The following is a 12877-nucleotide window of genomic DNA, read 5'->3' as shown; positions in this document are numbered from 1 at the left end:
CGACAGGGCGCAGAGGAGGCGGGCCCAGCGCTCCTCCGCAGCTGCCAAAAGTGCAAGACGTAGCTTCGCTCCAATCGCTCCCGGCCCCTTTCGGGCCCCTCTTGGCTGCCTCGCCTTCCTCCCCGAGTCCGTAGTGTACAAACTCGCACACCGGGGACGAAGCCCCGTGTCTAACTGGCAACTCCAAGACTCCGCTTGGAGCTCAGCAAGTTACAAAGTAGAGAAGCACAACCCAGAGCAGTCGGCTCACAGCATCGGTCCCCCATACCCCGGCATCTCAGGAGTCCCCAAAATCCCACCTGGCTCTCCACGGCCCCAAACAACAACTCGCAACCTAACACCCTTTCCTGTAAGGGACTCGCCCTGCGCATCCAGTCCACCTCCTGGGGCCCAATTCCTGGGCTGTCCTCTGCCCCCGAGCGTAGCCAGCTCTCAACCGGACACTCGCCCCCAAACCAAAGCTCAAGCCCCCCCATACTCTCTCCGGCGTCCGGAGACGCGGATCCGAAGTCCCAGAGATGCTGGTTCCTTCCAGGGTGTTCAGTCGCTCCCCGGGCCCGCCAGCGAGCCCCTCGCCCTAGCGGGCTCCTGACGAGGGGCTTCTGCTGCGCCACCCCCTCCCCCCAAGCTCACCAGTCCCGGGGGACACGGCCAGGGCAGCTCCGCTCGCCCTGCCTCCCCCCTTAAGCTCGGAGGAAAGTGGGGCTACCGAAAGTCCGTGGAGAGAGCGTCGAGGGTCTTGGTCCTCCCCGTTTACCCACAGAAGCTCCCGCACCTCCCGGGCTGCGGGGCGGGGAGTCCCGCTCGCCTCTCACGAAGCCCAGCGGCCGCGCATCCCGCTCGCCTCCGCGCCCGGAGCAAAGTGGAGCGTGAGGCTCCTTCGCACTGCAGCCTGGACCCAATGGGCTGGGGGCACAGAACACTCCTCCAGCAGGGCAGTGGCGCAGCCCGCTCCCCGCTTTGCAATCCGGCCGCGGAGGGGGGGATCGGCCGGTTTCCACCCACCCCGGCCCCAGGAGGCGGCGCGGAGGCTTCGGCGGCCCGCGTCAGCTGCCCGGGGGCACGGCACGGCGGCGTCCGCGGGCCGGGGTTCGCTGCCGCCGGCCACCGCCTCCCGTCCGGCCCCGTCGCCCGGCCGGGTCGGGGCAGGAGCCGCCGCGGCCTAGTCCCGGAGGGAGACAGCTCCCGCGCCCGCTCCCGCCCCCCGGCCGGCCCCGCCGCCGCCCGTCACCGCCCCGCGGCCCCGCGCCGCCACGCCGCCCCCCGCAGGGCCGCGGGAAGGGTCCCGGATCCCCCAAGCCGGCTCGGGGACCGCGGGAGGCCGCCGGGCACCCGCTCCAGCCCGGCCGCTCCTGCCCGGTTTCCCTGCTCACCTCCGCCATATTGGTACCTTTAGGGCGAACGAGCAGCGCCGAGCCCAGTCCCCGGATGGGGAGCCTGAGCCAATAGCAGCCGCCGCCGCCGCCGCCGCCGCGGCGGTCCGCCCGGCACCCGCCCGGCGGCGGAGGCGGCTCGGCCCCTTATAGGGCAGGGCGACCCGCGACACCCCCAGCCCGCTCGCAAGCCCACCCCATCCGGCGCCCCTCGCCGCGCCCCGCGCCCGCTGCGGGCGCCTCGACCCGCACCCGCGCTCACCCGCCCTTCGCCTCTCGACTGGAGTAAAGTTCCTGCCGAATTGGAGGCAGACGGGGATGGATGGAAACATCGGCGCAGGACAGACCCATGTCCACCCAGTCGAGGCCCAAGAACCGGCCGGGGCGGCTGCGGACCGACCGACAGACGCTCCAGTCCGGGAGGGCGTTGGGGAGAGGGGCAAGAGACTTGGAGGGACAACTCGACAGACTTCCCTAAGTAAGAAGAGAGGAGGTGGTGGATGGCCGAGAGGAAGCCCCGAGAAATGGAAGAAGTGGCTGATGGACTGCAGTGTCAGTCCAGAACGAGAGGACAGCGACCAGGCATTTTGCGGTTTCCCCTAAGAGACCTGCAGGGATGGGGGATGCAGATCAGCGTACACTGGCCCATGGAGTGGACGGTGGAAGTGGTCATTTGCCAAACAGGCTTTGGAAGATAGTGACAGTACGGAAGAAAAGGCAAAAGATCAACAGGGCAAAGAAGTGATAGTGAATAGAGTTGCACGATTCAAAGAAGGTGCTTGTAAAATACAAACTCTGCACATTCGGGAAAAAAAATTAGAACAGTACTAGAGGTTGTTAATTGCCAAATAGGGTGATAAGGGAATAGGGTTGATCCCAAATAGGGATGACCCAGAGGTACACACTTGATAGACCTGTGGAAGAGCAGGAATACTAAAGGGCCGGAAACTGACCCACCTCCCACCTCCCTCCCAAAAGGTCAAACATTTGCTTAGGGTCAAATGAGAAAGTAGACCTGTGGGCAAGTGGATGGGTTGAGGATGGAGGACAAGGTTTAAGAGGTGTACCTTCTCCTAGGCATGTCTTATGGCCGTTTGGTCTTCATTGGGAGACCTAAGTCTAACTCCTGGCAGTTCCATTTTCACACTGAACAACTCTGAGCAAAGTACACAAAAATATTCACCAACAACTCGTTGGTAGCCCACAGAGGTAAATCCTGCAAGAAGTTCGAGTCCGTATTCCTAGTTGCCTTGGCACAGAGGTGTCTTGAGGCAGGAGGCCAGAAATAATATGTATGGAAAACAAAGTAAAAAAAAAAAGAAAAAGTGGAAAAGAGAAGTCGACTGTAAGTTCCTGGATATGTGAGATGCAAACACAATTAGAAAAGTATAGCAGGGCCCTATGGAAACTTGGAGAAGAGTGTAATCTCAGACACCAGAGCTCTTCTATCAACTATTGCTAAAACACGTAATATTAAATAATAGAATTGAGGTTATTTGCCGTAATCTCACAAATTGAGAGACTGTTTAGAAGCTTAAACTTTCCATTTTTTTAGTCCAAACATGAAAGGTCTGGATTTTAATCCGGGGTTGCCTTCGATTCTCCCCTCCAATGGTGGAGACTGGATTATGGATAGGAGGGGAGAGGATTACTTTCAACCTTTTTAAGCAAGGCATCTCAAAATTAAAGTTATTCCACTGGTGAAAGTTATTTATTTATGGAAATTTTAGGAGAAAAGTCACCCCAACCATTTCAAAACATCATAAAGACATGGAAAATTACACTTTCCCTGCTGTGAAAGATATCTTTCGACATTTTGTCCAGTCAAATAACTCAAAAACAGCTGAACTTTGAAACCAGAGGGCTTGGCACACATTGTATGTACTGTCCTCAATGAGGCGTTTAGAGTTTTCAAAGTAAAAAATGGCTTGAAATTAAGTGATTAACTTTAGAAAAGTGGTAGTGAACACATCCCATGGGCAGAGCCATTAAACAATGCCCTGAGCTGGACCACAGGCCACGCCACCACAGAATGGGGTTGGGATCGAGTCATGAAGAAAGTGTCTCCAGCAGCCTGTCTTGTCATACTTAACACTAAGGAGAAACGTTTCCTTCATAGCAAAACGTGGCTAATCCAAACTATAAATGTGGCCTTAGGTTCCATTTTGCCCTATCTAAGAAATATACAGACTCCTGCACTTGCGTAAACTTAGTAGAGAGTCTGCAGATTCTCTTTCTATTAAACTATTAAACTATAAAGATTTTGCACAGGCAGTTGTAATTTTGGCTGCGTATATGCTCTCCATCCTAGTACGTAATTCATGTAGTCTATGTCCAGGCTATTAAATAAGGATTCATAGAAAGATAAGTGAAGCTAAATTAATTTGCAGATTCAGGAAATAGAGCCACTTTCCACTCCTAATCCCCAGAGAAAAAGTATACCACCCAGTCTTACATAACACATTCCTTTTATGATAAAGTGTGTAAAGTCTACTGTTTGTACATGGATCTTTCAATCTTTTTGATGACAAGGCTTCTAGCAGTTGGTACAGATAAAAAGTCCCCTTGTTCTAGGGAGCTGAAATAAAAAATTACTTTTTACTGTTGTTATTATTATACACAACAGGTGGCATTATATAGAAAGTAAGTCCTATGCTGGACTCTGGGCACAATGGGATCACCGTAAACGTCCTTGTCAAAGCTTACCGTGTAACTGAGTAATTTTTATACGTGGTGGATGGGAATCAGAGCAAGGAAAACTCAAAACTGAAACCACAGTAACACCTAAGGAGAACCAAAATGTAATAACATCCTCCAGCCATCTTTAGAAATGAAATAAATCAAGAAAAGATTATAAATGTATGGTTTAAGATGTCTTACAATAAATATATACAATAAGAAAATGTACATATAAAAAATGAGGGCCAGTGAAACTAATTAGGCTAGGTGATTAACACCAGAGAAGAAGTTAGAACAAGAATATGCAGGTAATGAGGTGTGATACACAACATGAGAGTTAAACCATAAATTTGGCTTAGAGCTTTCTGGAGCTAAAGCAAAAAATAAAAAATAAATAACAATCGTTGCTTGATTCGCACTGTCCTTGAGAAGAAATGTACAAATTCTTCCATGGAAACAAAGCTTTTCAGAACCTTTAAAGAAATGTCTTGCCTGAGCTACATAATAATGTAGTACTGTAGAGGGCAATATCCTCTACCAGGTCCTCAAAGGGCACTCACAGGGTTTGCAACACTGTTTCTTTTAGTGATCATCCATGAAAGTTGAGGGCATCCTATAAATGTATGACCTACTGAAAGCAGTTTTAACAGGGCCACGGTAATGCAATACAAATATTTAGCTTTCTACAGATTCCATCTAACCCAAATAGACTATCCAAAGTTAATGTCTCAGTCTCAAGTGCCTGTGCTAGTCAGGCAGGCGCAACGAACACGTGAAGCTGGCCATTGTGAAGACTAAAGTAGGGGCAAGAGCAAACCAGTAGACAGTAACCCTAACGGAATGGAGCAGCCACTAACTCAGTCTCAGCAGACTGGCTCTAGCCTTGTGAGAATGTGGGCCCAGTGCTTCCAGGCATTCTCAATTTCCAAGAACATCTGGAAAGCCAGATTTTTATGTGACATCTCCTGGTTTTTAAAATTTATCAACTAATTTTAAAAAAATGTTCAACACAATGTAGATTAAATAAACCACGTTAAATAAATCACGTGAACTGTGAGCTTCCAGTTTGCAGACTCTTAGAATCTCTTAACCTTACCTCTCAACATGGCTTCGGGTAAGACTGTAATACCAACATTTCGGCTCGCTATCACATCAAAATTTTTGCATTTTTCTAAACATATCCATTTTTCCTGTGTGAAACTCAAATATTTCTTGACGGAATGGATGACTACTCTCTGAGAAAGCTAATTCACTTAACTCACTGTAGTAAGCTTTGCCTAAACAAAGATTGTTAACAGAAGGGAGATGGTCTGTGTAGTTATTAAAAAAAGAAAAGAAAAGAGCTTTCACAGAGACAAAAAAGAGAGAATGAATCCTCAGTTCATTACAAAGAAAAAAGGAACCTGGTCCACTGATATGAGAATCTACTGGACCCATGAGTCAAGGATGTCCTTGAAACAAGATGGACGTTATCAGGCTAACATACCTTTGTAAGGCAACCCAATTGTAAGATCTTATAACAGTAATGTCCCTTAATTTAAGGGCCATTCTCAAAAGAATTTTGTTTTGTTTGTTCTGTTTTGCGGTACGCGGGCCTCTTACTGTTGTGGCCTCTCCTGCTGTGGAGCACAGGCCGCGGACGCGCAGGCTCAGCGGCCATGGCTCACGGGCCCAGCCGCTCCGCGGCATGTGGGATCTTCCCGGACCGGGGCACGAACACATGTCCCCTGCATCGGCAGGCGGACTCTCAACCACTGCACCACCAGGGAAGCCCCTCAAAATAATTTTGAATAACTGTATCCCTTTCCACATATCCAAGTTGACATCTAATTTTTTTATTATAAATGTAAATAGGTGCAAAGGATATATTAATACTTTCCAACATATTGTAATGGTGGTCATTTAAAAAGCCCGTGAGCCATGGCCGCTGAGCCTGCGCTCCGCAACGGGAGAGGCCACAACAGTGAGAAGCCCACGTATTGCAAAAAAAAAAAAAGGCCTAAAAGCTTATTATATTTCCTTTATTTCAAACAATATATTGTGAAAATTTCTTCTTACATCTTATTAACTCTAGTTATATTAAGAAAAAAAAATTCTTATTTCTCTAAGATTGACCAAAACAACCATAAGTACTGACAATTGCTTTGTAGTTGTATGCTGTACTGTATTAGAATGGAAGCTAGAGAAAGTTCTGAAAAAGCTGAACTCAACAACGTCAGAATTTTAGCAAAAAGTAACTGGGGCAACCAGCTTGGAGATCTGGGTTTGAGATGGAACACACAGGGCAAGGATATAGGGACTTCTCTTGATGGAGGAACATTGCCACTTCCCAAGGCAAGTATTAGAACTAATTTAACGGCTGCATAAATTATCTTGAAGAAAGAATGCACAACTCAAGGAGTGCCAGTGACTTTGCTCTCCATTCCCTTCAATCAATATACACTGGGTTTACTTGAAATGGGAGACTCCAATCTTCTGTACTCTTGGTTGGCTTCTCACAGTGTGAGCACCTTGCTGCCCTGAGTATAATTCTGGTGTTTAAAGATACTTTTTTTTTTTTTTTTTGGTACAGTATGACCTATAAATATAAGCCATAGTATTTAGGCTTAAAGTATAGACACTTTCCTAAGCCTTCTTTTTTTCAGTTCAATTTCTTCTAAAATTATTATCATGAAATGTTTCAGGAATATCAAAATATATGCTATTTAAATAGTTTTTCCTCCTTTTTCATTTAGTTGCACAACCAAATGTAAATACAGTGTGATTCCACATTACATGCATTTATTGAGTACCTATATATATATTTTTTTGGCCGCACCATGCGGCATGTGGGATCCTAGTTCCCCGACCAGGGATCGAACTCGTGCCCCCTGCAGGGGAAGTGCAGAGTCTTAACCACTGGACAGCCAGGGAAGTCCCTTGAGTACCTATTAAGTACATATTTTTTCGTATAGTCTTCTTCATCATCACCTTGGAGGCAGCTGTTATTGTCTCCACCTTATAGATAAGGAAACTAAGGCTCAGAGAAATTCAAACTTATCCAGCTTTTAAATGACAGAGCTGAATTTGGGCCCAAGTCTGCTTGAATTTAAAGCCTGAGCTCTTTTCTTCATATTAAGATGTTAATGAGTGAACCAAGAACCATTAGAAAACAAAAAGATAGCATTTAAGTGAAATCTTGATAATTTTATAAACGAGACTAAGCAATCTCCCTTGGGAAAAAACAAGTGCTAAACTAAGGGACCAACTTTTAGAATAACCTATGAAACTGGATAAAAGAAAAATGTGTATCAGATCAACTTATTGCAACAATACAGTAAGGAAAATAATCTGAGTTATACAGTACTTAAAAGACGGTAAGCGGAGGGCACAGAGACCATGTCCGTCTCAGTCCATTTTTTTGCAGACATCTGGCCTAGCACACTGCTTGGCACACAGTGCATGTACACTCATATATGTACTCATATGTACAAAATATATTTGAATGAATGAATCTGGATCTAGTTCAATGGTAGCCACTTCCTTAGAGAGAAATGACCTAAGGTATACAATAATGATGATAATAGGCAATGAGTCCTAATGCATCATTAGGAACGGTATTACAGAGGCAACGGTCATTCACTTATTAATCCATTTACAAACCATTTCCATCCCTGGCCTTTGGTTAGATTGGCACTGCCCATGTGGTACACGTACCAGGAAGCCCAGCCACAGACACCAGCCCTCTGACTTCACTGTGCAGTCAGGCAGCCCTACTGCTCTCTTGTTCTGACATGTTGTGGGCCTTTCTCCTTCCTCCACCTCAGATACCCAACTCTCCTCGATGTCATACCACAGAGTAATGTCCCACAGGGATCCCTTACCTGTGTGACTCACTGGGACATGCTTCTTTGGCTTTTACTCTCAGCATCTCCCTGAGACCTCCACTCACCCATAACTGAAAGTTTTTCCTGGCCCATACTGGCCACATCAGCTCTACCTGGCCTTCCATTCGGGAGAAAAAGGGACATATGATCTCACTGTGCTGGGATCTATAAGGAGATTCATCATAAGTCTATACTGCAAAACAGCTCTCCTCATTCACTAACTTGTATTTCAACTTTTGAAATACTTATGCCCCAACATTTATATTTACACACAAATGAATCCACCCCACCACTGGGTGGATTTCTCTCCAAAATTACCATGTCAAAGTTGTACAAGAACAAGCCTATACTTTGGGAGAACTTCTCTCAATAGAAAGAAGAACTTCTCTCAATAGAAAGATGTATCAGAAACATCTTATGTGCTGTTAGTTTGCTACGGCCACCATCACATAGTACCCCAGGCTCGGTGGCTTAAATAACAGAAATTTATTTTCCCACAGTTCTGGAGCTAGAAGTCAAAGACCAAGGCGTCAGCAGGTTTGGCTTCTCCTGAGGCCTCCCTCCTTGGTTTGCAGATGGCTGCCGTCTCACTGTATACTCACATGGCCTTTCCTCTGTGCACACGTATCCCTGGTGTCTCTTTGTGTGTCCAATTATATATATATAATTTCCAATTATAAGGACATCAGTCAGATTGGATTAGGCCCACCCTAATAGCCTCATTTTAACTTAGTTATGTTTTGAGAGGCCCTATCTCCAAATATAGTCATAGCCTGCAGTACTGGGAGATCAGGACTTCAACATATTAATTCAGGGGAGGGGGGAAATGATTCAATCCATAACATGCGCCCCCTCAGATTCTTTCCACCCAATCTGCCTCTCACACTTGCAGCCTCCACTGTGGATGACCAATTCCATGCACACAGCTCCTGCTGGTATCTGGCTTCTTCTGCCATTTCTGCACTCAGACAATAAATAGCTGCAAAGCATGGAATCTGGCTTCCTGAGTGACTGTTAGGAGGATTGGATGGTGTAAGCCAAAAACGTGGAGGTTTGAATTCCATAGGAGGTAAGCTTAGATGAATGGGGATGTGGGAGACTGCAGGGCGCCAGGCAATTAAATTCCCTTTCCTCCCTCCCTTGAGTGGATGACTCTGGGGCACAGTTTCTCCACCCAGCCTGTCCTGAGATGTCCAGTGGTTGAGCAGATGTACTTGCTGAGTGACTTGCTGGGTCTCCTGTGGCTTTGTCAAGAAACAATGACCAGCATGGTTATGTATCACCTTGCATTGCTTCCCATCCTTCCCTGTTTAACTTCTCTCTTTCTTCACTCTTGCTACCATGGCTTTGCACTTCCCCAAATCATCATCTCTTAATCCTTGTCTCAGGCTCTATTTCCTAGGGAACCCAAGATAGAACACTGGCATACTTGCCAGCTGGAAAATGAGACTGAAAAAGCAAAAACAAAAACAAAAAAACAACCCTGTTAATTAAAGACAAACATTGACAAGGAATCTTGGGGCTGATTCAGAGCTGAATACCATGTAATCAATAACATGCTCCTGCATTATATACATCATGTTCAGAGGACTCATCACTCTTTATGAAATATGAGATTAGAAAGTATATCAGTTGGTTCCAACTGGGAACCATTCTAAGATTTAAAACAAAGAAAATTAATCCATGAATTGGTTACATAGGCCATAGGTTTGGCTGAGATGCCAAACAGAGGACTGTGAAGCAATCCATAGATTTGCAAAAGCAGAAAGTGCTACGCCTTCTAAGCTGGAAAGACAAAAGGAAGAATCAATGTTACCACAGCCCAGAGGCCAGTCACTGGGGGAAGCTGGCACTACTGTATGCTTGACTAGCTACAGCTGAAGATACAGCTGTGCTGGAGATGCAACTAGGCATAGAGAGAAAAGGACAAATACCCTGGTTTTTCTCTTCCCCCCTCCAATTTCCTGCCAGTGCCTCCCATTACCTGAACTGGGAAGAAGCCAGCGGACCCAGGAGCTTGGAAAATGCAGCCTGCAGGAATTGGCGCCTGTCATATGGAGCAGTTCAAGGGAAGGATATAGAGTGAAATTAACAGCACAGGGTAAGGACTGGCCCAGAAAACAAGACAAGTTAACTTGGAGAAGTTGTTAGAAGGTCAATAACTTGGAGAAGTTGTTAGAAGGTCAATAACTTTACAGGTCAATGTACTGTACCTTGGGGGGAAAATATATATGTAACACAGCTATAGCATAGTGCACATTGGAATAAAACAGCCCTGAGTTCAAATGTTATTCACACATGTGACCTTGGAAAAGTCATTTAATTTATCTGAACCTCAGTTTCCTCTTGTCAATCTGTGTTGTAACCCGCTTAGAAACGATGTGTAATGCTTTAGAATTGTCCCACTGAGGGGTGAGGAAGTTGGAATTTTATCCACTAATTCCCATTGAAGGTCACTCCTGGCATTCACTCCTGGGCACTTTTGGCCTGCCCTTCCTTCAGGAGGGCCAGGCCCACTGTCTCAGGCAGAGAACAACCTTAGGCAGAGAGATGCGGGAAACAGGTGTGAACAGGTATTGTCCAAAGACAACTCCAGGGTAGACTGAGGAATATGGATCAAACATTGGCAGTATCTGTTGCTGACATATAACTGAAAAAGATCTGGGAATCATAATGGACCACAATCCAGCCTTAAATCAGCACAGTTGTGCTTTCATGTCTCCCTAGACCAGTGCTTTTCAAACTTTTCTGACCAATATCCACAGTTAGAAATATAATTTTACATTGTGACCCAGTACACGTGTGTTTGTATACTTATATATAACTTAAACAAAAGTTTCATTAAACAACATTTATTCTAAGTAGCATGGACTCTGATATCTTTCTATTTCATTAGACTTTTTAAAAGAAAGGTTGCAAGTCACAAAATTGATTTCATGACCCTCTAAAACCCTCAGTGTATTTTCTTAGCTACTCTAAGTGTGGGCTGCTGCCGTGACAAGTTAAGGAACTGGAGCCAGAATGTAAATAAACTTTGTCACTATGCACTAAAGTCATTAAGCACTAAATTCAGCTGACATTTTTTCATAGCAAGATATTCTCAATGAAGGAAGCAATATGTGTTGATTCATATTTTGGCTCAAGCTCCTTCTCTAGTCAGAGACGAACAGCTCATGTTGGTCTACTACTACCAGACCAAAGTACTACTCTGAGTAGTACTACCCTAGACCACACTTGAATGGGGTTTAAAAAATGGCTTGTTTTAAGGGTAAAGAAAGAACTTTTCTAACATTTGCCCTTCTCTCTTGTTAAAAGATCCCTAGTCCTCCAAAATCTTCCTCAGTTTTTTCTTGGGGTCTCTAAGGGTCATCTCTGATGATGTCATCAAACCACATTTACAGATGGTCCCCACCCTCTCCTTAGTGCCCAGGCTAGAAGCAAGGGTGAAGATGACTGCCCACCCCCTCTGCTCACCCCTGCAAGAAGGACCACGTGGTCCATGCTCCTGGTTCCCTGTTCCTGCTGCCACCCAGCCTATGGGGAAATGAGATTCGAGTTCCACTTCTGTGGACCAGAAAAGGAGGAAAACGGGGTCCTACACTGCAGCTGTGGGCCCCTTCTCCAGGCTGCAGGTGGGTTCTGTGAAGCTACTATCTTCCAGGACAGCAATCCTCAAACTGGAGGATGCTAGGGCAGTGGGCCTCAACCAGCAGCGGTTCTGCTGCGCCCCACCCCCTGCCGCCGCCCGGCCCCTGGAACATTTAACAATATCTGGAGATGTTCTTGGTAGTCAAGCTGGGGCAAGGGGGGGTGCCACTGGTATTTTAGTAAGCAGAGGTCAAGGATGTCGGTAAATATCCTACAATCCACAGGATAGTCCCCACAACAAAGAATTAAATAACCCGAAACACCAGTAGTGCTGAGACTGAGAATCCCCAACCCCAGGGTACATGTAGGCTTCCCAGGGGTGAGCAGGCAGATTGTTCTAAGCTGATTGGTTACTTATCTTCAATTCCATTTGTAATCTTTCCTAAATTTGGTCTTCCACAGTCTGCCAATTCTCCTTTCCCACCTCCCTTTTTTTTTTTTTGCGGTACGCGGTTCTCTCACTGTTGTGGTCTCTCCCGTTGCGGAGCACAGGTTCCGGACGCGCAGGCTCAGCGGCCATGGCTCACGGGCCCAGCCGCTCCGCGGTATGTGGGATCTTCCCCGACCTGGTCACAAACCCGTGTCCCCCGCATCGGCAGGCGGACTCTCAACCACTGCGCCACCAGGGAAGCCCCCCACCTCCCTTTTACAATGACCCTTTCCCCAAATCCCAAATAAACATTCCCAGGAATAAAAACTTCCAAGACACCCCGTAAGGGACAATCTGAGTCTACAGCTCCCTCCTGTGAGAAGGAACTGTGAGGTAGTTCCCTGGGTGCAAAGCAAAAGAGCTTCATAAAAACACTAGAGCAGCAGCATCTTGTTTCATGCAGGTGACAAACTCCTGCAAGCCTCTGAAACTTATGCAGCCATCTATATGTCTTAGAATTATAATCCAAAAGTAAGATAAGTTGATCACAGGGAGACATATGAACACATTTATATTAATTGATAAATGAAGTCATATTTTTTTTCTAACTGAAAATTCAATCTGGTTAATGGGTCTGACAATGAGGACTGGCTTCACCATTTCATTTATACAGCAGACATTTCCATAAACTAAATTGGCTAAATCTGCAGGCCAAGGAACAATATATGATATGCCAGAAATGACATCTTTTTCAATTATTTAGATTTATAATAGAAATATTTACATGTTAACTTAAAAATGTGAAAGGAGGGCGACACTGTTGGTGTGACTGTAAGCTGGTGCAGCCCCTGTGGAAAACAGTATGGAGGTTCCTCAAAAAACTAAAAATAGAATTAACACATGATCCAGCAATCCCATTCCTGGGCATATATCTGGAAAAA

The 12877-nt window shown here is 46.2% G+C and overlaps 1 protein-coding gene across 3 annotated transcripts in view; it reads right to left on the bottom strand.

Moving 5' to 3' along the window:
* MIER3 (MIER family member 3) overlaps positions 1-1401 on the bottom strand; it is a 31017-nt gene extending 29616 nt beyond the window's left edge. The window contains exon 1 of one of the 3 annotated variants that reach the window (XM_007450754.1): positions 1374-1401. In XM_007450754.1, the coding sequence (XP_007450816.1) occupies positions 1374-1382 (9 nt within the window). In that variant the 5' untranslated portion in view covers positions 1383-1401. The remainder of the gene's footprint in view (positions 1-1373) is intronic. The other 2 variants (XM_007450753.1, XM_007450755.1) reach the window with 2 other exon arrangements.
* Positions 1402-12877: the final 11476 nt, after the last annotated feature.

This window comes from Lipotes vexillifer, unplaced genomic scaffold, assembly GCF_000442215.2.
Source record: "Lipotes vexillifer unplaced genomic scaffold, Lipotes_vexillifer_v1.1 scaffold274, whole genome shotgun sequence".
In the NCBI taxonomy this organism is placed as follows: Eukaryota; Metazoa; Chordata; class Mammalia; order Artiodactyla; family Lipotidae; genus Lipotes; species Lipotes vexillifer.
Note: the sequence above shows the minus strand (reverse complement) of the source record. Positions and strands in the feature narration are given on the sequence as shown.